Source organism: Thermobia domestica, chromosome 14 (genome assembly GCF_964235325.1).
Source record: "Thermobia domestica chromosome 14, izTheDome1.hap1.1, whole genome shotgun sequence".
NCBI classification, from domain to species: Eukaryota; Metazoa; Arthropoda; class Insecta; order Zygentoma; family Lepismatidae; genus Thermobia; species Thermobia domestica.
In genome coordinates this window covers 72,104,070-72,129,406 of record NC_137467.1, presented here as the reverse complement: position 1 = coordinate 72,129,406, position 25,337 = coordinate 72,104,070, and the positions used below count along the sequence as shown (strand labels likewise).

Below are 25,337 nucleotides of genomic sequence, written 5' to 3'. Positions count from 1 at the left end.
AGGAAGGTATTAAAACAGAAGATTGCTACGTCAAAACGAAGAGACTAGCTGAGGACCACCATACATCGAAGCTTCTCAGTTGCAGTAAGTGACCTGCCGATAATAGCAGAATAGCTGTGATGATGATATGTTTGGCAGCATTTGCGATAAAAGAGAGAGAAAAAATTAAAATAATAATTATTATAATCACACCTCTTAATATTTTAGAATGATTTGAACGGATACTTTTGACCTATATTAGAAATACAAAATAACGGGATCAAATTTCAAGTTATTTGAAATAACTGTACAAAATAAATCTCATTTGCAAATATGGGTTAATTATTGTTGTATAATGTTGTATCGCTGAATCCTCGATGTGGCGTATACCTAAGGAGGCTAAAAGTTATATTGATAAGCAATTATTCAACGTATAAGCATCAGCCCATAAAATCAATCTTGCAGTCACATGCACAAAGTTTTGTCAATGTCATGATTAAAAATGTTATTTCAATATTAATTTTATGAGCACACGTTAAAACTTTCCAACTGATGTTTGAGCCTCGGAGCTAAGGTCATACCCATGTAATCGGCAACTATGATGTACGGAATCACCGATGTTCAACACCAATGTTGAAATGAAATATCTAGTTTAATGTCCCGCACGGAGGTTAAGGGAGACGGTGATTATGAGAAATGAATGAAATGGTGGAATAAAGAAAGTAGGAGGAAACATGAAAACTCTGAGAAAACCCACGCACACGGTGTTTGCCACCAAAAAAGCTCACATGGAGTAAACTGGGATCTAATCAGGGACCCCATGCACCACAGGTGAACGCTGTACCACTGAGCCCGTACTTGTGCAAGAGTCTTGGTCTTGGTCTTGGTCTTGGCCTTGGTTTTGCATCGGGATTCCTGGTCTTGGTCTTGCATGCAAGACTCTTGCAAAAACTAGGATGAGCCCCCTAGAAAATTTTCTTCGGGCGCCCCTGACTTCAATGTAAATCTAACCTCACCCCACTACTACAAATTACTATGTACTGGATGTTGGGTACACAACGTCAATAGAAAACCCCCGGCACTTGAAAGTAAATTGTGATTTTAAACCAGAGGTGACGTTCCTGAAGTGTCCAAATTTGGTGTCAATCTATTACTTTTGTTGTTCTGAATCGGTTGATATGTATATTGTCGATATAGACTATTATGTAGAAATGTCCGAATCCCGAAAAATAAATTATTCCCAATATCGCTATTATTTGCTTCTATTCATCATTCGAACTATTACATACAGAAAAAAAAGAGAAAGTATAAAAATAAATTTAATTTAGCCTTTATCATATTTTCTTCATTATTTTTATCCTTTTAGATTTAACGTTATCTTTCATTACACAGTGACACAAATTTCTTGTAGTCTAAACTCCTGAAGGTCACTACTTGTTCATCATTTTGCAGCGTGGTAAAAGATTAGCACGCAACAAGGAAATCATAGTAAACCAAGGAGTAAACAGTGGAATCCAAGGGTTGCCAGAACACAATTCTTTACTCAATTACCTGAAAACTAACGTCATTTCGTATTATTCATATAAATACAGAATGATAAAGCATTTTCAGGAGTTTAGTACACTGGCAACCCTAATTCACTTCCATGAACAGTGGAGAAACGTAAAGTGCATTTCGTAAATAAATACCAAATTTTTATTGGACTTTGTGAGGTGTGAGCGAATGATAAACTAATAGTGGAACATAATGACTAGCAACGAACAGGAAAATTCGGTAAGTTGGGAAAGGACTTGGATTTAATGGCACAAATGTAGCTGAATCGTATAGTAAACGAGTATCGGATGGTCAGTCTATTCAAAGTGAATAGTACAAGGCTAATTTTACGTTGTTCTGATGAGTTTGGGACTCCTAGCAATATACATCAGAGTTTAATATATGTGATATTGCTGTGTAGACTGAGAACTTGTTATCCCAGTAGAATCTAGACTTTTATCGTATATAGTTTTCATTCTTTAAGCACCTTTACAATTTATAAATTCGTAGCCACGCGTTGGTACTCAGATGCTCTCGCGTTTGGTACAAACGGTCTCAGGTTCGATTCTCGGTGGGGACACTTCGAAAAAGTGTAAATTCTTTTACGAATGAGGATTTCTTTATCATCCTGAGTGAGAATTTCTTCATTTACAACAGCTAAATGCCGGGATGGTGTCTAACGATGGGATGGTTCGATCCGGCCGCTTCTTTCCCCATTCTTCTCTTATTAATCAATTCCCAGGATAGTGTGATCGTCGGAGGGACGTCATCCCTCATACGTAACAGGCTAACTTGACTATATATGCCGAAAGTCCAGAAATCCAATGCCTAATTTATACATTCTTCCTCAGTTTCAGATAGGTGTTTTTAAGTATAGTGGTACATTGGTTGCACATTTATTGTACGGATCCATGCATAAATTTATTGCATATATAGCCTAGATTCCACTGTGCAGATTCACTTGATGGGGACTTCAGTGAAGCGGCGCAAATCTGTCTTCAACATTGGAGGGGACAGGTAAGACCGTTCCCATATATTTTTTTTGTTTTGTTTTGTTTTTAAGCGATGTTCAAAATATTCATCAAGTTGAAAAACAATGGGTTATAGTTAAGGAGCCGTACTTCCCATTTAGGGAAGGACGAGAAACGCCATACTTTCAGGCATTATTCATTGACTATCTAGGATGTTAAAAAGTAGGTAATAGACTGAGTTCTTGCCCTTGTACTTAGGGTGTTTAGGTAGTGCAACAGTAAGATGTATCCTCGTGCACGGGAGATGAGAAGTAGCTGTTCTTAACTATTACCAAACAATGTTGTGGAGGATCAGGGAAGCAGAGCAGTCTTCAATATTAGGAGGCGGGCAGATTTGAGGCTCATTCTGGGCTGACATTAATTTCATCTCACTTTCCTTTGTGAGAATCTGACACAAATCATCACATTTCTTCCCAAAAAACATTTCAACTCGGATTATTAGGGGGGATGTCCCCCAGTTCCAAAATTCTAGGGAACATGTCCCCCTCATCCCCCCAGGATTTGTGCCAGTGCTTCAGTGTACGTAGCCCTACACGATAAGAACTATTGTGCAAAATACACTAAGCAATTTGTGCTAGGTGACCACTAAGAAGTACGAATGATATCTAACCAAGTCAGGGTAAAGTGTATTCCATCTATACATGTGTAGTTTGTATATAAAGGATCCACTTTCTCTGTGTGGGAACTAGTGCCATATATAAGTCATCGTCCACGGGAATTTGTGGAAAACACCCCCGATAACTAAATGGCCAACTAGAACCCTCATTTTCAGCATTTGACAACCGCTCGTCAAGTGCACGTGGAGTACTTAGTTGCCGCGGTTCCAAACGCTGTCCTTTCAGTCAGTGATTAGAAGATTGCTGTTCAACATATATAGTTTTCGTATACATATATACACTCTGTAAAGAAAAAATAGCGACACTTGCTCGGAAAAGGTTTTCACAACATACACTAACAAATATGAGTTTTTGTATTAATTGCTGATAATATTACAATGCATGTTCTTAATGAGCCGTTCATTCTTAATACTTGCGCTTTAGCTTCAGGTTTTTTATATGCATATAATGAATTTATATGAATATATTAATAGCTATGCGTGTTTTAAGCAAAATCTCTGTGGGAAGAATTATACATAAAAGTATGAAAGATCAACAATAATAGCACAAAACAAAAAAATTTATTTTCTTAAGAGTAAGATATACTATGTACGAACTTGGAGAGGTAAAATACATCAAACTTGATTTCATATATGGACCATGGGCTTTAGCAAGTGCAGGGAATCGTCGAGGCCTTTTGGTGATAAGGCTATTGCAAAATGCAACCTTGATTTCATGTAATCACTCCCGGATTATCTTTTCCGCGAGTTTAATCCTATCCGAGATAGTTGTCTATTGAGTCTTCTGCTCATATTGACCCAAACTTTAGAATTGGATTCATGTCAGGTGAGTTTGGAGACCACATGAGTCTTTGAGTAGTCATATTCTTGCACCACGTATTAACGATTTTCGCTCGGTGACATGAAGCATTAACGTCCTGGAAAGCGAAGTAGTCCATATTTTCTTGGGGAAAGTTATCTTTGGCTGTTGTAAAAATTTTACGTACCAGAATTTGAAGACTTTTTGTGCATCAAATCACTCTTCACATATATCCATTGTTCTGACGTCTTTGACGGTGAAGCAAGCTCATACCATCACTCAGTAATTGAATATTTGTATCTCTTAAACAAACGCCGTATCAAGTTCCTCGCTCATTCCTATCCACAACTTCACACCACTATCGTTTCCCACTATTCTAAACTTTTTTCAACGGAGAAAACAACATTTTCCAGTTGTCATAAGTCCAAGTAGCATATAACCTCACAAACCTACGTGTTGAAGACTTCTGTGTTTTTGTCAGTTTTGACTTTCCAGGCGGTTTTTTCTTCGTTATATCCTCTTCATTCAGTTAAGACAATACCGTCGTACGAGTAACTGCATTTCCAAGATCATCTCAAATTATAGAAACGATTTTAGGGGAAGTCATTCCTTAATTCTGCAGTCCTATTGATTTTATTTGGTGGTCTGCTCTGGTGATGCTTTCTTTTTTCTATCACACTGTTCACGGACGGACGATTTCTTATACTATTTTTGCTTGTGAATTACTCTTTCTGAAGTCGAATGGTGGATTTTGAGTATTCCAGCCGTCTCCCTTAGAGATGTAACTTAGCTGTACAAAGCAAAAGTTATGTCTTGTTCACGTGGCGACAAGTCACATTTCTTACCCATCATACTTGATTACAGTCCACATGTAGCAACAATTTCATACAAAAACAACGCTCCACAACAACAATATAGTTACTTGACACTGTTCAAACAATGACAAAGCAGAGAACAATCACAAAATGCTAATTACCTGGGCCTACACATCACAGATGCGAGACCTCTCAGGTGTCATCTGGAGAGAATATTACTGATACATAAATAATTAGTAAGTGCTGTTGGACACCATAGGTGTCACAGATAATGCAAATGAACTATCACACTCATAGTTGCCTTCTATTCTTCTTCTAGCCGGCTGCAACTACGGTTTTCTGTGTAAGTTACCTTGAGAATTGAGGTGTCGCTATTTTTTCTTTACAGAGTGTATTATACTCGGCTATAGCAAAATGTGGAGGCCTGATTGTTTCAAATTACCGATAGTATTGGAAGAGAGAGTAAGAGTAGAGATGCAAAAAAAAACCGGCTTTTTTGAATCTATGTTTTTTGCACATAAAAAGCCGGCTTTTTCTGAAAAAAAAAACGAAAATTTTGGAAATTTTGGCTTTTTTCATTTTCATGATTTTTCTGTTTAAATAGCTTTGTTATATACTCTAAAGTTAAATAAGATTCCATGACCTAAATGCCATATTTCGCTCCGGAATTCACCATTATGATGGCTGCAGCATGGTTTATATATTAAAGTAAACATAAAGTACGTAGTATTTGAGGACAATTGTAGAAGCTATTTAACTTCTGAATTATCGACATTTTATTTTTCTCTAGAGCATTTCTTTTTAGTCATCCGTGTTTCACTTCTTAGAGCTTAGTACTCTAACTTATAGCACATAATTAAACATGTTTTTCAATATATGCATCAGAGCGTACGTTTTTCAATATATCTGTCAGAGCGTACTTCCACATTTCCGTTATACTGTAGCTGTGCAATGATTTAACAATAATCTTCCGGACACAACCTTGAAAACCATTTGATAGAAATAATCAGTATCGGATTTAGAAAAAATATTTGGGAGGGATTTTTCTGAATAATGTTTGTTTTTTTTCTAAAAATTCCTAACCTTTATTTAAGAGGAGCTTAAGTTTATGAGTACACGCATAACAAATATTTCGTTTCGTTTGTATATTCAGCTATAATCTTCTAGATACAACCTTGAAGACCATTTTATCATGATAATCAGTGGCGGATTTAGAAAAGTATTTTGGGAGGGACTTTTTTTTATTAATGCTTAGTTTTTTCTAAAAAATCCTATTTTTTATTTGAGGACAGCTTGAAGTTTATGAGTAAAGGCAAAACTAATATTTGGTTTGTTTTAGAAATTCCCTAATTTCGGGGTAGAGGCTTCCATCCGAAAGACATCCCCACCCTCTTCGCAAGTCCATCACTGCTGGTAATTAGTAATAACAAAGATTTAAAAACGAATAGAAAGAAAGTCGGCCAGGACTCGAAAAGTACACGCACTATCTCTACATTCACAGATGGAATTAAGAAAAACTTTTGTCAAAATGGTCGAATGCGGGGTTGAATCCCGGACTTCACGATAGAAGTGTGAAAGCTAACCACTCACTCATGTTTGTTGTGCAGTTGTGCTTAACTTAAATGTATTCTCTTTCTCTCTGGCCACAAAAGCTCTCCACTGACTTCTGTCCTTATCCAATTCAATCCAGTTTCTAGTCTGTATTCCTATTTCTGCTAGATCCATCTTAATATTGTCCTCCCATCTGGGCCTAGGTTTTCCTAATGGACGTTTCCCGATTGGATTTCCAGTTAAAACTTTGAAAGCGTTCCTACTTTCTTCCATTCTGGCTACATGACCTGCCCACCTGAGCCTCCTAGACTTGATGACTCTAACGATGTTTGGTAAACCGTATAAATTATGTAGTTCCTCCTTAACAACAAGGAAGTTCCTCCTAAATACAAGGAAGTTTCCGCCATTCCCCATTCCCGTTCCTCTTGGGTCCAAATATTCGTCTCAGAATTTTATTCTCAAATAATTTCAGTCTGCGTTCTTCCCTCAGCGTAAGCGACCATGTTCCACAACTATAAAGCATGACAGTTATGATTATCATTTTATATATTTTAAGCTTTAAATTCCTTGACAGGATTCGCGACGACAAAATATTTTGAACTGAATAATAACAAGAATTTCCTGATTTCAGTCGACATTTAATTTCTTTGTGGGTATGATTTTGGTCTGGTAATACTGATCCAAGATATTTGAAAGTATTAATCCAGATCCACTGTGTCGAAAGTATTAATTGATATTTTAACGCATTCATAATTTGCCGTATTACGATCCTTGTGAACTTCCTTGTATTTAGATTTCTCTGCATTTACTCATGTCCCTGCAAGCGTTTAATAAGGCCTCTGCATTTCTTTCGATTGTTCTCCTACCAGATTTACATCATCAGCATACACCATAACCTGGTGAATAGCATTCAACTCTAGGCCCTGATTCCTATCTTTGATTTTTCTTATAGCGTACTCCTGAACAAAGCTGAATAATAACGGCGATAACGCATATCCTTATTTCAGGCCAATCTCAACGTGGAAGCTCGCATTTTTCTACTCGGACTTTACTCTGGGATTCATTTAAACACTTAATAAATCTAGCTTTTTCGGTATTCCAAATTCTGTAAGAATGTTGTACAATATTTCCCTCCTAACCGAGTTGTAAGCCTTTCTAAAATCAATAAGCAATTGATGTACTGATATATTCCCATTTCTTTTCGAATATTTGTCGAATGGTAAATATCTGGTACGGCTGTTCCGATAATCGAGTAATCGATAACAATTCGATAAAATTTCAAAACAGTTTCATCGATAAAGAATTTTAATTTTATCGAACTTTCGAGACTCCCGAAATGTTTGAGACTCTCGAAATGTTCGAGACCCTCGAAATGATCGAGACTCTCGAAATGTTCGAGACCCTCGAAATGATCGAGACCCCCGAAATGTTCAAGACTCTCGAAATGATCGAGACTCCCGAAATGTTCGGGACTCTCGAAGTGTTCGAGGCACTCGAAATATAGTAAACATTAGACAACTTCGAGACACTCGAATTGTTCGAGAATCTCGAATTGTTTGAAAGCAGCAAATACAGAAATATATCAATATGATCGCATTTGTCGAGTCGCTTGAATATTTAGAAAAGTTCGGGATTATCGGAGTGTTCGAAAGAAACGATGTATTCGAGGTTATCATAGTTGTATATAATATGTATTACATACTGTATATGCAGAGTGTTCATTTTAAAACTTGTCTGCTTAGCAATGTAGTGAAGGAAAAGTTTTCCCCCCACAGATCTGTACAAGGTTTAAGCAGTCTGTCAGAAGAGAGAAAGAGGAAGAGAAAACATGCATTACCCGAATGGAATTGGAATCCAAGACAACATTAGTCTACTAATAGTCACTTTGGCGATTGCGCCAATAACGGGGCAGGCAGAAAAATAATTTTACATATGATTTCGACAAATACAACTTTGCAATAACTTATCAGATGAAAAAAGTTGTTTGAATAGTTTGGCTGCAAGAAGAAATCATTGGAGAGGTGAAGGAACCAAACTGTTCATCACTACTTTTGATAATACCCGAAATTTCGATAATACTCGAAATGTTGATAATACCCGAAACTTTGATAATACTCGAAATGTCGATAATACCCGAAACTTCGATAATTTCAAATACTCGAACGGTTTCGAGTAACCGATGACAACTCGATAAAATTTTCACTCCCGAAGTTCGATAGGTCTTCAGCCTTATCGAACACTCCTAATATCTGGTCGAGTTCGACTAAATCCACACTGATAATCTCCAATAATTTCATCTGTATGTTGTCAATCTTATTAACAGAATGTTAAGAGAAATGCCTCGATAATTATTGCAATCAGTATTGTCTTTTTTCTTGTGAATTGGAACAGTGATTGATTCTTCCACTCTTTTTAAATGTATTCCATAGTTTTTCTTTTCTGTATTAAAAAAAAAAAGTTTTGTAACGATATGTTGAATTTTCTTGTTAAAAATTCAGAAACATTCAGGACTGGGTAAACCGTGATGGTGGTTATATATTCTACAGCCTAGGAAACCATACGCTCAGATGAACCGTCTATTACGTACATGATCCATGAACAGAAAATTCGATACTTTCTCTATTCTGAACAAGCTTAAGGAACAGACAGTGCATTACAGAATTTGGAGCTTTACCGATTTTGCAGATCCGAAGCACATGATAGGTGGTAACAGATTATTACGTATGTGATCAATCAGTGAAAAATTTGTTCGAAATGTTCATACAATGTATATGAAAGTTAAAACTTAACTGAAAAATTTCAAGAATGTACAAAACCACCCGAAACGAAGCTCTTGATGTGCATATTTCTCTCATGTTTTTCTTTATTTTGCTTCAAAAAGAGGGTGTGTGATATTTTTAAGTAAAAATACTACATACAATTTCGCTAGTTATTTGTGTATCATTTTTTAAAGTACTTATTGTATATAAGAGCTTAAAATATTATTACATATATTGGTTAATTCTTTGGAATTCATAATGTAAATATGTTAAGAATTTTAAAAAATCTTTCTGAAATTTATGGTTTATTTTCGAGCCCGAAGGGCTTATTTTCGAGGTTTCATATTATTATCTGCATCAAACACTAATTAAATGAGTTTTTTTGTTGTTGTTGTTGTAGAGAAGCGAAACAGAGTCTGCTTTATCAGTTTAAAGCAAAATTTTCAAAAAAGCCCAAAATTTCCCAAGCAAAAAAGCGAAGCAGAAAAAACAGTTTTTTTTTTTTTCAAAAAAGCCGGTTTTTTCCGAGCCCTTGCATCTCTAAGTAAGAGACATGAGACACAGTGGGTGCTGCGACATTGCAACCGCGCAAATGCGATCAAAAGAGGGATGGAGGGAGGAAGAGATACTGTTGTAAAATCCAGCAGGGGAAGTTTAAAGAATTTGCTGAACTACCCATGTATAGAAGAAATACACTTTAGAAGCACAGCAGGGGGTCGAGCGCTAGTGAGGAGGTCAGTCCATAGGGAGCAAGCGCGTCACCGAAGGTGAGCATAGCCTATATATCATATAAACGAGAGTAGCGCAAAACACTGTATATCGCATAAAATCACTTACCTTACGTGTTGAATTGTGTATTTGTTCGTTACTAAAGACGTTATGGGTAATAGCTGGATAAGTTTTCTTTGATTGTATATTTGTGTTCCCAACTAATAACACAGTACTAATGTAAATTTCATAATTATATGGATCCTTAATTCTCGGACATTTCTATAGTTCGCGTCATAAGGTAACACATTGACTTCAGATATTTCACTACACTTTGGATACTGTGGTTGCTAACTACCTTATGGGCGAATCCATGCATAACAGATTCAACTTTCATTAATGTATCTTTACGTGTAAAATTTACAAATCTGTGGATCCGCTCAGTAAATCTACACAATATATTGTTTCCAAAACAAGTCATTGTGCTATGGTTTTTTTTTTTTTTTTTTTTTTTTAATTGGTGAAAATGATTTACTTTAAGACTTACAGTATAGGGAGTACGGTGGCTCAATGTTAGAGGGCTCTGCGTGGGGTTCTGGTTCTGATTCTTCCGCATTTACTTGCCTGAATCATCCGTCTTCCTTTGCCTAAATACCATAAACGTTGGATGTTAAACTGAAAGATTTCATTTCCTTTACTTTTTGAGATTTACAATATGGATCTGTTTTAATAAGGTAGATTTTAGAAATACTTTATCTTCATACAACAACCATCACTGTAAGCGTGCAGATGGGTTTTTTCGGGACCAATGTGTATTAATATCTTTAACCCTTTGAAATTTCGGCATTTTTTTTAAAGGTAAATTATAGACTTCGTCAAGCAGCTATAGCATCATCCCTATTTATCTTAGGATCATGGTTCACACTTCGGTTTTTTTTTTTTTTTTTTTTCACAATAGAGCAACCTTTCAAATGGTATCATTCGCATTTCCCTATCATGTCTCTGAGGCGGGAAATTTTGAGAGAAATCGGGATTTTTTCTTTCTTTTTTTTTTTTTTTTTTCAAATTTTGTGCCGCTCTTGACCCTCCTTGTGTTAACGCAGAGATCTGAAAATCAACTGAAAAATACCAAGGGTGTACTAAATTTCAAGCTTCTATCTCGAATAGTAAGAGCGGGAAAAGTATTTACCAATAATCCCCAGATTATCGCAAAAGACCCTGGTCTCAGGAAAAAAAAAAAAAAAAAAAAAAAAACTCCTGAGACATCTCTATTTATCCTACTGTCATGTTTTGTACCTCATTCTCTTCAGAGTAGAACAGCCTTTCAAACGGTATCATTCACATGTCTCCATCATGTAATTGAGGTGGGAAAAATCGCGAAAAAAGGAATTTTTGTTAAAATATCTTTTTTTAAAAAAAAAAAAAAAAAAACTGTTTGCCCCTCTGGGCTCTCTCTGTGTTAACGCAGAGATTTGAATAAAAATCTGATAAATACTACTCGGTAGACTGAATGTTTGTCCAACATTTCAATTCTAGTTGCAAAGGTAAGCCGGCCAAAAAATAATATACCTCACAATACCTCAGATTCCCGTATAAAACAGGATCTCAGGCAAAAAATTAATGAGACGTCCGTATTTATCGTAGGATCATGGTTCGTACACCATTCTCTTCAGAATAGAACAACTTTCAAACGATACTATTCACATGTCTCCATCATATATATCTGAGGCGGGAAAATCGCGAAAAAAGGGATTTTTTTGGGTAAGAAATTCCTTCTTTTAACTTTTTGACCCTTTGGACCCCCGAATGTTAACACAAAGATCTGAAAGAAATCTGATAAGTACTACTCGGTAGATTGAATGTTTGTGCAAATTTTCAATCTTTTAGATGCAAATGTAAGCTCGCCAAAAATAATAAAAATAGGCTTATATTTTTTAAAGTTATGACGTCATCACCTGTATCTCGACGAAGAAAGCCGTAAAACCATACGTAACGTGTTCTACAATGTCTCTAGACTTGGATAAAAACCGAAGTAAGAAGCTTTATTCATTCTTTTTTAATCGAATAGTGAAGATATTACTTTACTGCCTAAAGATAGGTACTAGAACTCCAAAGGGTGTACAATTATATTAGCAACTTTCTGCTTGGTATGCTCGCATAAGTGGATTTGGTTCGTAACTTACCGGGCAGTATAGAAGCCAGTTCGAGCGAAGGCAAGCAATTGTGAAAGTGTTAGGACGCAGGGAAGGGCGGCGTGAGTGGATGCGAATAGTCCGGTTTGTGCTCCGGAGATGCGGGGGAAAATATGAAATCACTGTAAGTGAAGAGCAGTAATTAAAGCAATGTAGGATACAAGAGAACTGGCTTCACGTAAATAGGGTCACTATCCTTCCAAAACTATCCTTACCTGTTTTGTATTTTTGATAGGGAAATTTGATAAATAAATAAATTAAAAAAAAAAAAAAAAAAAAAAAACGAAGCCAAAGTTCAACGTGAAGGACATCTTGGATTTGATTATTGGACTTGTTGAAATTTTGATCGACTATAACAGAATCAAAGCTGGACTAACAAACGACCACGAGCGAAGATTAACGCAGAACATTGCCGACAAATTTATTAAAGGCTTCAAAACAGGTTTGATATATCTGACACATTGGACTTGTCAGATTCATCAGAGCGGACAACAATAAACTCAATTTAGAGAGCTTTCCGTTAAAGAAATGCGCTGTGCGGAACTGTGGTAATCCGAATTACAACCCATTAAAAGATTAACCCAAGGCTGGAAGGTCAAAAGATAGCATTTTCTTTTCTTCGTATTTTACTATCAGAAGTGCCTCGTAAATTATACTCGTACAAAACAGCTTACATCGGTGATATCTCACAAAAAATTGGCGTAGACAAGCATGTCTGAAGGTTCGAAGAAATTTTGGAATAGAATTGAACGGGATGAAATTGATAGTAATTCTGAGTAGGCCATAAAGAGCTGTATGGAACAGCAATTAGAAGTGCCTTTGTTTTAATTCTTCATACCCTTCTTGGTTAGTTGATGTTAGAGCCCAACGATCGAATTTCATGATGAAGCCCAGCAGTTTGAGTAGTATTCTTTCGATTTTCCGGCTAGTTTTCTTTAGGTATGTAGAATTATCTGATTTATGGCAAATATGAGTGTAAATATTACTGTGTAAACGTAGTGTATGTAATGAATATAGGTCTGATTATTGTCCATCTCTCTCTTTCGTCCTTAGCTTGCGTGACGAGACTATAAGAAGTGTGTGAGTGGGTGTGTGTGTCTGAAATTGAGCATATTTCGGTCTGCATGAAGAAGTTCAGTGCATATCATGGCTGACTTAGGAAATAAGGTATTTTCTATTTGTTTATTGTCCTCTTCGCTTGTTAGTTGCTTCTATGTTACATTAATACTAGATCTCTTTCTTACTAACAAGGTTCACTAAAAAAGGTTGGAAGGTTTTCTTTGTCTGCATGTGTGTATGTGTTATTGTAATGTTATGTTAGAATAACAGCAAAATTTAAAGCTTTATGTAAACGCACTCTAGGGCTGATTTTATACCTGACAATAAAGAAGACTGTATTCATAGAACAAGTGAAAACACGGTTTAAAAATGGCTATTATTATGCTTCTAAAATAGCTGTAAAATCTGCAGTAAATGTCAAAAAATGCCTTTGGAAATTCGAGAGTTTTATTTTACTACCGGCTAAATAATTTATTGGAATGATGACCAAATAAATTCAAGTGCTATAACTGTAAAACATGTTAGGGAGCCTAAGACACTGTAACCCTTAATTTGTTTCTAAACATTTAAAAGATATACAGTACAAGGTGTTACTTTATTGATTATTACTTATGTCATTGTACTACCCAAGGAATCGTGATAGCAGACAGACGTGCCAGAAATACAGAGTGGCCCAAAAGTAGGTATACAGTTCTGTACTGATCAGCTCACTGTATTTGGTATCATTTCTTATTGTTATCAAACAGGTAGACCTAGTTTCTTTATTATTTGTTCTTAATGTCTTTTTACGTATACTTTAAGTCCGGAACAGCCGAAGCAAATAAACCTATAAGCTAGAATGTTATATTTGATCAATACAGGGGTGTATACCTACTTTTGGGCCACCCTGTACTTCAACTGTCCATATATTTATTTTGCTGTCAAACTTAAAATGAGTCTACATTCAACACTAAAATACCTGCAATTATTATACATGCTAATCAGCGAATACACCAAAATCAAACTCGCTTTGTTAGTAGAATTACAAATCTGTCATTTTTATTCAAAGAACATCATCTGTTTTTTCTACGGAATTCGCAGAACATAGCAACTTTTATTTTTATATGAAATACGTTACTTTCTCTTAATACTCTGTATCCTAGTCATAAAAATGAAATGCGATCTTTAAGTTTTACCCACGGTTATACCGGCTAGGCTAAAGGGGATGGTGATGATGAGAATTAAATGAAATGGTGGAATGAAGAAAGTGGGAGGAAACGGGAGAACCCTGAGAAAACCCACGCACACGGTATTTGTCCACCACAAAGCTCACTTGGCGCGAGCTGGGATTGAACCCAGGACCCCATGCACTAGAGGTGAACGCTCTGTCACAGCCAACGCAGCCCCATGTATTCCAGTTACAGTTACTATTCCCAACATAAGGTATCTATAATCTTTTTGGAGCAAAACAATAGTGTTTGAACGTTGTTGTGTTTCCAGTATACAACATAAACTTGGAGAAGAGTCCTTACTAATAATACATGAATATATATATATATATATATATATATATATATATATATATATATATATATGGGTGATTCCACGAAAAAGGGAAATTTTCTGTCACGGGCATTTCTTCAAACTACTACTAGAAAGAATCACCTCATTTTTATTTTGTTTGGTAGTAACCGTTCTCATACCCACATTACTGCATGAACCAATTTAAGAAGAATAAAAGTGAGAAATACATATATATTCATGAACGAAAATTTCAATGAAGAAAACGAAACAGAAAACTGGTAGCGGCAGCTTGTTTGTTGAACATAAGTAATGAACCATTAGAGCTGTTACAAAGAGAATAACTTCATTAACGGTGATTTCACTGCTGCCAACATGTCAGATTTTAGGGATAGAATCATATCGATACCTCGATAGTCATAGGAACACATCGTGAGTCGAAATTTACAAATGCCACTAGAAATTTCTGTCGCATATTTTGTAAGTTCTTTAATAATTTGTCGTTCCACTACAGAATGGAGTCCCTATTAGGCGTATTTCAGAATGCTGAAAATTTTAAAATTCGGAATGTCCAAACTGATTCGGGACAGGTGACAACCCTAGTTACGTGAGTTTACGTGATTTTTGACTTGCCCTATATATATCAACCACTTCTTTTACTGTGGCCATCCTCAAAATAGCATCTACTTACAAATAAGTAAAGGAATGAGCTTATGAAGATTAGAAGCCTCACATTTACCCATAAGTAGAAGATGTGACTCCGAGGTTGGCAACAATAAAAAAAGTGATTAAAATATATATAACAAGTCAATAATCACGCAAACACAGGTAATAGACTTTATTTTATTTATACAGGGTGTTTCAAAACAACACCGACAATGTTTGGGAGGTGATTCCTGACACCAAGATAAGACAAAAAGTATAGACCAACTTGGGTGCACAAATGCTTCCTTTCGAAGTTATAGGCTGCCGCAATCATGAAAAATTAAACTTTAAAGGTCTATAGCTCCAAAACTATGAGACCTACCGAAGTCGGGTCAAGACTTCACTTAGAAAATAATACGTGACCTATCGAAAAATTCATGTTTCAAAATCCTGTGGTACTTCCGGAACAGTTTTTATAGAGGGAGTTTCGCTACGGGCATATAATTTGAAGTACCTCTACCACCAACTACCTCTATAAAAATTGTTGCGGAAGTACCGAAGGATTCTGAAACATGGATATTTGGATAGGGCACTTACTAGTTCCTCAGTGAAGTCTTGACCCGACTACAAAAGGTCCCAGCGTTTTGGAGCTATGGATCTTTAAAATTCAATTCCTCTCTCAAGAAATAGAAAACATCCAAACAAAATTCTTGAAAATGCTTACATACATACATACATACATACATACATACAAAAAAAAAAAAAAAAAAAAAAAAAAAAAAAAAAAAAAAACTAATTATTATCCCAAATATTTTTCCTACAACGATCTAGTAAACAACTTTAATTTTCAAACTCTAGAAAAAAGAAGATGGATGTTGGACTTGTTATTCTTATACAAGTTATTAAATAATAAGATTGACTGTATGGAGTTGGTCTCGAAAATATCATTGCGGATTCCCATTTGCAAAACCAGAATAGAATATACATGGACATTTTATTGTGCAAAAGTCAGGAACAATGTATTATATAAATCCCCTATGTGGAGGCTGTGTAAATTATACAATGATATTGTAAATAAGCTTAATAAAGTGGATGTATTTAGTCTTTCAGAAAACAGGTTCAGATCATATGTGAAACAAGAAATTTTCTGTAGAAATAATTAAGAAATTTATATATGTAACATTTGTTGTATGTACACAACACTGTAATTGGGTATTAAGCCTGTTGTGTTGTATATTAAATAAATAAATAAATACATTTTTCATGATTTCGGCAGCCTGGAACTTCAAAAGGAAGCATTTGTTCACTCAAGTTGGTCTATACTTTTTGTCTTATCTTGGTGTCAGGAATCACCTCCCAAACGTTGTCGGTGTTGTTTTGAAACACCCTGTAGAATACAAATTGCATAAGATGAAATCTATATCGTAATTATGAGTAATTTTATTGAAGAGAATGAATAGTAGTTTTCTTATAAAATTACGTGATTTAAAAGAAGTTAGCATATGATAACTACGTATGTACGAGTAGAATGTGTTGGGAATTTTCAGATTCAGTCACACAGAACACTAAATTGTGACTAAGTTAAAAAAAAAAAAAAAAAAAAAAAAAAAAAAAAAAAAAAAAAAAAAAAAAAAAAACTATTCATTTTCTTGACCTCTTGAACCTTCTTCCAGTAAACTTCCCTTTTGCAATTATCTTGATGATCAGTCGAGGCTTGACAAGATAACCTTCTATAGAAGTTAGTGAAATCAGTGTAAAGATAGATAGGACATTTGAAAACTTCAGCTAGAAATGAAGATTTCAAGCAGCCAAGAAAACAAATACTTTTTATTTAATGCACTTATGGGGAAGAGAGTAAAAGTATTGAAAGAGTTATATATCTAGATTTTCCTTTCTTCATTTAATTGTAACAACTGAGTATATACAACTGATCTTTCTATTATTGCATATTAATCTACAATGTTGCATGCATTATGTGTTGATGTGGAGTGCTGTATCAGTGGTTGTAGTATGTGGTAGCATTGCTTTTTTCAGAAGCATATAAACTCGTAATAACTTTTTTTTTTTTAATGTAAGTTTTAAGACCACGTAATTTATTATAAATTGTACCGACTCTTATTAAATGTACTTAAAACAAAGGGAGGAAAAGCAAGTATTCACTGCTATTTATGTTTTCCTAATGCTTCACGTGATGTTTTGAATCATCTGTAGCTTTTCTGAAGGATAAAAGTGTAACGTAAAAGAAGTTACTAGAATAAATAAATGAATAAAATAGAATAACTTCCTTGCAACAACCACTGCATTTATTCAAAACTGTGTTTACAAAAGCCTTCTGAGTGAGCTATTGTATAGCAGATTTATCATACTCAGGAGAAAGTTTTTAAAAACATTTGTGATCAAATTCAATGGATCTTATAAGGAAGGAATTTATTTTATTCTTTTATTTATCATAGTAACTTCTTTATATATATCAGTTTATCATCCGGAAGAGTCACGCGATGTTTAAAATATAAAGTGATAGTTGGAAAGGGACACACCTAGGCATTTTATGGTACTACCGTCGTTGTTTAAATACTGTTTGGTTTCAATCTAATGTAACCATATTTTCAAAGTATCATTCATGTAACTAGCTGTTTGTCTTTCCAATGTTTAATAATAGGGATTTCAGTTGTTCTGTCTTTGTCATTGGAACATAGAATTGAGGCTCTGTGAAGGAAATTCGTCCAAATGTTAGCTTTTATTTCATTTGAGTGTAGCGAATTTGCATTATGTATTGGGTGTGCATACTGTGTCTTTGTGGCAAACTTTGGTGTGAAATTTATTTATTTTTTAAAACACATTAGTCCCTCTCCTCTCTCAAGAATGTGGAGGAAAAACCTAAGAGGATGGATTGTTTACAACTGCTAGGAAACCTAATTTTTGATGTCTTGTTTTTGTTTAATTTTGAAAGTTCTGAGTACAAAGACCTTGTAAGGTGATTAATATAATTTTGTTTCGTATGCATTACATAAGAGTTAGTTGATGTTTCAATGTAAAATGTAGTTCTTGTGATATGCACTCTCTGATATGTGTGTAACTCATATAATTCCAGGCTCTCCCTGTTCTTATTGGTTTAGCTGTAGCGGTGGTGACAGCTATTGCAGCAAAGTTCCTTCTCAGTAAGAAGAAAGACAAGCAGCCTCCAAAGACGTTGGTGAATCCTGATGTCAAATATACTTTACCGTTAATAGAGAGAGAAGTAATAAGTCATGACACTCGTCGATTTCGATTTTCATTGCCTTCGGAGAATCACGTCCTAGGTATTTATTTAAAGATAGCAGTTGATGCATTTTTAATATTGTTTAAAAATTGTTTAAAAAGTGGTAGTATGGATGTATCTTGTTTATTGTCATTTGTAAGTTTTGCTGAACGGTTTGTCAACAGGTGAAGTCACTCACATAAGAATTGAATCACTTTATAAAATATCTTTCTCTTCAAGTGCAAGAGTTCGAAAATTGGGAATCGAACAATTGATACAAGTATTACTTAAATATTCGTCCTTCATTAAAAGAACCATCTTCTAATCGTTTTATATCTGATCGAAGAAATCCATCTTTAAACTTAGATAAAGGTATGTTGGACAAACAATGGGATAATAATAATAATAATAATAATAATAATAATAATAATAATAATAATAATAATAATAATAATAATAATATTGATGATGCCTTCAATTTCAATTCAAGCAGAGTATGTACAATCCGCGGCAAAAAACCTGCAACATGAGAATATAAGTTTATTGTGAAATGACGAAGTCTTTTGCTCCAAAATAAGTGTGCACGGGAGGAGGCCGAGGTTTATCCTGGCGTGATTCGTTCCACTTAGGCGTTATGTTCATTCCCTGTGTTGTTAGGCGTAGTTTCACAATAAACTTACATCCTCATGTTGCAAGTTTTTTGCCGCGGATTGTACCATCACCATCTCAGATATCGTTAAAGCTTTTTTTTTTTTTTTAATAGAAACTAGACGTGTTTTTAAGTGACCCGTATTTTTTTTGTTTTGTCGAAAAAAAATTTCCGCCAAGTAATGAACCATTAAAGACGGGGAGTACGATTTATGCATTGCAGGAAACATGGAAAATGGTCAACTTCGGAACCCCACCATTCAGCAATGGAGCCACGTAGAGTTATAATACTTGTTGTGGTATGTACATAGGGATTTAAATAAACTATAGTTTGGTTTGCGCATGCGTATCTTTTTGTACATAAATTAACAAATGAACGTCAGTTTATCCGAAAAGTCGAAGTTCGCGATTTTTTGGAGCACTTCCGGTTTGAATTTTAAAATTCTGTTTTCATGGTTAAAAACCTAGTTATCCGTTTTCCGAAAAAAAAAATGTATCGCTTCTGTGTGCAACCTCGTAAAAAAATCGAGAAATTGTCAAATTTTTAAAAATCACCATTTTTTGGCGCCATTTTCTCGAAAACATCATTTTTTAAAATTCTGAAATTTTGTTAGATGTTTCAACTTTACATGAATAAACATACATTATTATTATTATTATTATTATTATTATTATTATTATTATTATTATTATTATTATTATTATTATTATTATTATTATTATTATTATTATTATTATTATTATTATTATTATTATTATTATTATTATTATTATTATTATTATTATTATTCTGTCGTTATTGCAGGTTACTTGCTGCAACTGAGAAGCTTCCAGGCTCCACGCTCTTCTGCTAACCTCTTCGTCTTCACGTACAATTTTTCTGTTTTGATATCGTCCATTAATTGTAGTCTCCTTCGCCCCCTCCCTCTCTTTCCTGCGACTATACTCTCTAAAACGTCCATCATAATACCGTTCCTTATCCAATGTCCCAACCAGTTTCCCTTCCTCTTCTTAATAATAGATAAAATTGTTCTCCCCCCTCCCCAACATTTCTAAGACCTCATTCGTTTTCCGCTTGACCCAGCTAATTCGTTCCATTCTTCTCCACACTCACACTTCGAAAGCTTCCAGTCGTTTTCCATCACTTTGCGTAGTATTCATGTTTCCACCTCATACAGTACAATACTCCACACGAAGCATTTTATGAGTCTTTTTCTCATCTCTTTATTCAACGTCCCCCAAAATAGTACAGGGTGTCTATCGGTCACGAAAGTCACTAAATTTAGCTTTTGGGTCACGATTATTTTTTATCTGTACAAATATAAGTATAGACTGGAACATTTTGTTCTATAAAATGTGAAAATTTACCATCAGAAATGTTTATGGTTGGCTCTAGACGCTACCAAATCGCAAGCAAACCACGCTTATATCGCATGCATAAAAATTCGGCCTAATTCGCTCTTGAGAATGTTAAAAACATTATGATTTGGTAAAGAAAAGGTCACGAAATTTCATTTTGAAACTTTAGTAGACCCTGAATTTTCTTTCGCCATTCCTATCTCTGCTTTTATTTCACGTTCGTACTTTATATCGTAACTAATAATAATGCCCAGGTATCGAAAACTAATCATCTATTTTATTTTCTTCCCTTCTAGTTCTATATTTGACACCGATCGCTTCATTCCAATTACTATGGCTTTTGTCTTTTTAAACATTTATTTTCATCCCATGTTCTTCAAAGTCCTTCCTCAAGTTTTTTTCTTGATTTTGTTTTCAGATACCGCAACAAACACCACATCCTCTGCAAACCTAATCTTCTACCGAAATGCCGTCTTCATTATATAGGCCCTTTTTCACTAACTATTCTAGATATATATTAAATAATGTTGGCGAGAAACAGCATCTTTTTCGATCATCTTCTCCAGTTTCACTCTCCGCTGTCATATTCTCCTCTATTCTAACACTTACTTTTTGGTTCATATATAATTTTTTTTTATGAATCTCCGATCTTTCCATTCCAATCCAACCTTCTTTAGTACTCCTAACAATAATTTCCAGTTCACGCGGTTAAAAGCCTTTTCTGGACCAATAATTAGAAAATGCACCTCTTTCGCGTTTTCCATAAACCTTTCACTGATTACCCTTAATAGTCCAATTGCATCTCTTATGCCCTTACTTTTCCTGAATCCGAACTGTTGCTCCTCAGCTTTTTCATTTGTTCTTCCATACAACCTTCTGTTCAGTATTCGAAGCAAAATTTTTCCTTCATGCGATATGAGATTAATAGTTCTGTAATCTATTCATCTCTCTGGGTTCGATTTCCTAGCCATCGGTATCGTGATCATCTTCAGGAAATGTTTTGGCCACTCTCATGTTTCATATATTTGATTGAAGAATCGGGACAATTCTTTCTTGCTCTTGTCTCCCATGTTTTTAATGATTCGATTGGTATGTTATTTATCCCAATTGACTTCCCGTTTCTAATCTCGGATATAGCTTTTCCAAACTCATCCCGAAGAATACTAAACCCTTTATCATCCTTGTGTACTTCATTTTCTGCTTCAGCATCTAGGTCACACAATCTGTCCCTACTCTCATATTCATACAAATCCTCAACATATTTTTTTCTATCTTCCTAAGATTTCACGTTTCTTGCTGACTGTCTTCCCAAATTTCTACAGCCATCCTAATACCCCTGTTTCCCCCGAACTTCCATATATTTCACTTTCTTGTAGATTTCCTCATATTTCCCAACTTTTTATAATTCTTCTATGTCCTCACATTTTCTTCTCTAAAACTTCTCTTGCGATTTCTGTTTCCCTTCATAACTCATTGTTTAACTTCTTGTAGATTTTTCTGCCCTCTTTTGTATCATCATGTTTCCACGCCCTTCTTTCCCTCATTATTTGCGACATCTGCTCTGTAACTTTTTTTTAAAGCCGTTTTGTGTTCGCGGTTACCTACTACTACTTCTGCAGCCTTCTGTACGGAACGCTTAATATGCTTCCACCGTCTGTAATTACTTGTACCTATCCTTTTGTTGTTTGAGTATTTTTTCTTCAGATTTTTTTTAACGAAAATATTTTTTACTCGCTTTTCAACTTTTCGTTATTCAACCTCTTGTTGCCTACTCTTCTTCTGCCTACATTTTTCAGTTGAATATCCACTTCAGCCAGCACAAGATTATTATCAGAGAAAATATCGACCACAGGAAGGGTCTTTACGTTCTTCAAACTATTTTGATAATCAACTAACTCTATGACCTTGTGCTCGAACTCGGAAGTTTCAGTGCCGCGTTTACAAAAGCTCTCCACTGACTTTTATCTTTAGCCAACTGGATCCTGTTTCTACTTCGTATTCCTATTACTGCGAGAACCATCTTAATATTATCCTCCCATCTGCGCCTAGGTCTTCCTAATGGTCGTTTTCCGATTGGTCTTTCAGTTAAGACTGTGAAAACGTTTCTACTTTCTTCCATTCTGGCTACATGACCTGCCCACTTGAGCCTCCTAGATTTGATAGCCTTAATAATGTTTCATAAACGATATAAATTATGTAGTTCCTCGTTATGAAGTTTCCGCCTTTCCCCATTTTCGTTCCTCTTGGGTCCGAATACTCGTCTCAGGATCTTGTTCCGATACCTGTCCTGAATCATAACATAGTCTATCTGATAGAATCGACTGTCTATTGAGGATTTCCATGTATATCTGCTTCTCTTGTGCTTATTGAACCAAGTATTCCCAATTACTAGTGAATTTTGTCTATAGATATTGATCAGTCTCTCCTATTTTCTTACATCACTACTTTCCTGTTTTTCTCCAACAACTGCATTGAACCTGCGATTACAATTACGCATGGACCTATCTTCTCTGTCTATAATTTCGTGTATTTTTTCATAATTCTTTTACTTCTTCTCTTGTATGCGAAGTTGGCAGTGCGTACATCTGTATCACCCCTAGATCCTTCTTTTTTGCTTTAAGTCTTAACATCATAACTCTATTATCAACAAATTCTACTTTTACTACCTTCTTTTTTAAGCGCTTACCAAGAATTATTCCATTATAACCACCCCTTTCTTTATTTGAATAAAACATTTTATATCCTTCGCTATTCAACACCCCATTACCTTCCAATCTAATTTTGCAAAACTTACGAAGTATAGAATATTTTGTTTCATTTCTTCTTTGATTTTCTAATTCCCTTTCCTGTAACATGGTACGTACGTTCCACGTACCTAGTCTAAGCCTTTTGCTCTTGCTTGTCTTTCTTTCTCTATCTATCTTCCCCACATTACTACTTTCCCTCGTCTAGTAGTCCTTTCCAAGATATTCCCTTTCCAGAGATCCGAATGAGAGGATAGTATACCTCCGGAAATATATTTTGATTTGCGAAAGACCCATTTCTACTGTCAACAAAGGGATCTCACAGTATCCCAGCCGTTAAAGTCACTCTGACCACGCCTGGGACTAATGTCAAGTTGCCGTAGCAATTACTATGATTTCCGCCAACCTGACTACTGGAGAACTGCTGCCTTCTCCCAGAACACTCTTCGTCTGGCTACTCCATTTAGACCAATTCGATGGGGGTGCTTCTTCTGGTAGTGAACTACTACAGACATAGCTCTAAATTTCACTATAGCACGCAATCCTCCACACCCGACACGTGTCTTCATAAAGGTGGTGTTTATCAGGGAGGAACTCACACAGTTGTTAACGCAAAAAGAATATTAGAATGAATTTCCGTGTGAAATAGTTTGTAATTGTATCAATTACGCAGAATTACTATGTCAATTTTTTAAAAATATTTTAGAGCTTTTTCACCTAAAGAACTTGCTTAGTTGTGATCCAATCTTCATGTGAATGACTTCATCTGTTGAAAAAGGTCACAAAATAAGAGACTGAAACAGTTCAGGAAAACTCTTAAAGACACAGTAAACAAACTATACCTCTATAAAAATATTCTAAGTATTTTAAAAAGTTATGTTTAAAATCTTGTGGATCATACGTTTCAGTTCTGCACTGTGCGTTGCGTAGTAAACTTGCTTAAGAAAATAACACGAGACTTATGGATAGGGGTAAATAATCAGATTCTTTTACATCCTTGTATTCCTTGCTTTCTAGTTCTCAGGCTTCCCGGTAGCTCGACTATTAATGCATTCACCTATATTCCAACAGAAATTTTGCTCGAAATGCACTTCCATGAATGCTTGAAGTGAGAATAAGTTTTATGTATATACCATGTGCGAGCTCGTATGTGGCTTACGTCTACTATTGAGAATCCATATTTTGAATTTTTGTACATTCTTCTGTTTCTTTTCGTATTGTAAATACGTAATTTGGTTATTTACGGTGTCAACAGAACTACATGGTTCTAAACAACTAGTCTGTAGGTATGTGAAGCAATCATACAACAGTATAACTTTGACATTTGTTTACATACACACATTTCCCTATCTAATTAACTTGGTTCCTGTTTGTTTCAGAAGTTTAAACACCAGTTCGGTGTTTCTTTTTCTATAACTCTTAAAAGTTTATGCAAAGCACAAAACTAATACTCCATATGCTGTGTATCGGAACTACCACAGACATAGTTCTAAATTTCACTATGGCTTGCAATCCTCCACACCGACATGTAAGTGTCTTCGTAAAGGTGGTGTTTGTCGGGGAGGACAGGCGTAGTTGTTAACGCAGAAAGAATATTAGAATGGATTGTTGACATATGAAATAGTTTGTAATGGTATCAATTACGCAGAATTACTATGTCAGTTCTTCAACTATTAATTTTAGAACTTTTCTACCTAAAGAACTTGCTTAGGTGCTCGTTTTCTGTGACAGCTTGGACTCATCGTCACAATATTTTCTGTGAATTTCAATTTTTGTATCTGAACTTTTGAGGTACCCTGTTGTTTGGACTCTACAACCAACGGGCATTATTGGATTTAAGAAATACGTTCTGCTATGGGTGTGAAATGGACTATTTTTATGCGAAAATAATACAAAAATAAAGAACTTTCTGTCTTTCTTTTTTTTAAAAAAAAGAGAAAATAAAAGAATAAAGAGACATTAATTGTGAAGAAAAACTGAAAAGAAATCACTTTGAAAAGTAATAGAGATGTTTTGTATAGAGTTTTATGTATTTATACGTCAATAGTCAACTTTGTACCATTGCGCTCTTCCTCGTGGCTGGTGCCTTGCTTTCCTCGCGCCAGAAGCTAGGAAGAATTGAACGTTGCCTGAGGTGCTGTTTCGCAGTTCCGAAGCAATC

General features: G+C 35.2%; 1 protein-coding gene across 2 annotated transcripts in view; it reads left to right on the top strand.

Moving 5' to 3' along the window:
- The first annotated feature begins 1,543 nt into the window (after positions 1-1,543).
- Positions 1,544-25,337, top strand: part of LOC145669719 (NADH-cytochrome b5 reductase 3) — a 57,761-nt gene continuing 33,967 nt past the window's right edge. Inside the window, exons 1-3 of one of the 2 annotated variants that reach the window (XM_081738035.1) lie at positions 1,545-1,752; positions 13,037-13,150; positions 18,279-18,486. In XM_081738035.1, coding sequence (XP_081594161.1) covers positions 13,130-13,150; positions 18,279-18,486 — 229 coding nt within the window. In that variant the 5' untranslated portion in view covers positions 1,545-1,752; positions 13,037-13,129. Of the gene's footprint in view, positions 1,753-13,036; positions 13,151-18,278; positions 18,487-25,337 lie in introns of both variants that reach the window. The other variant, XM_081738034.1, reaches the window with a different exon arrangement.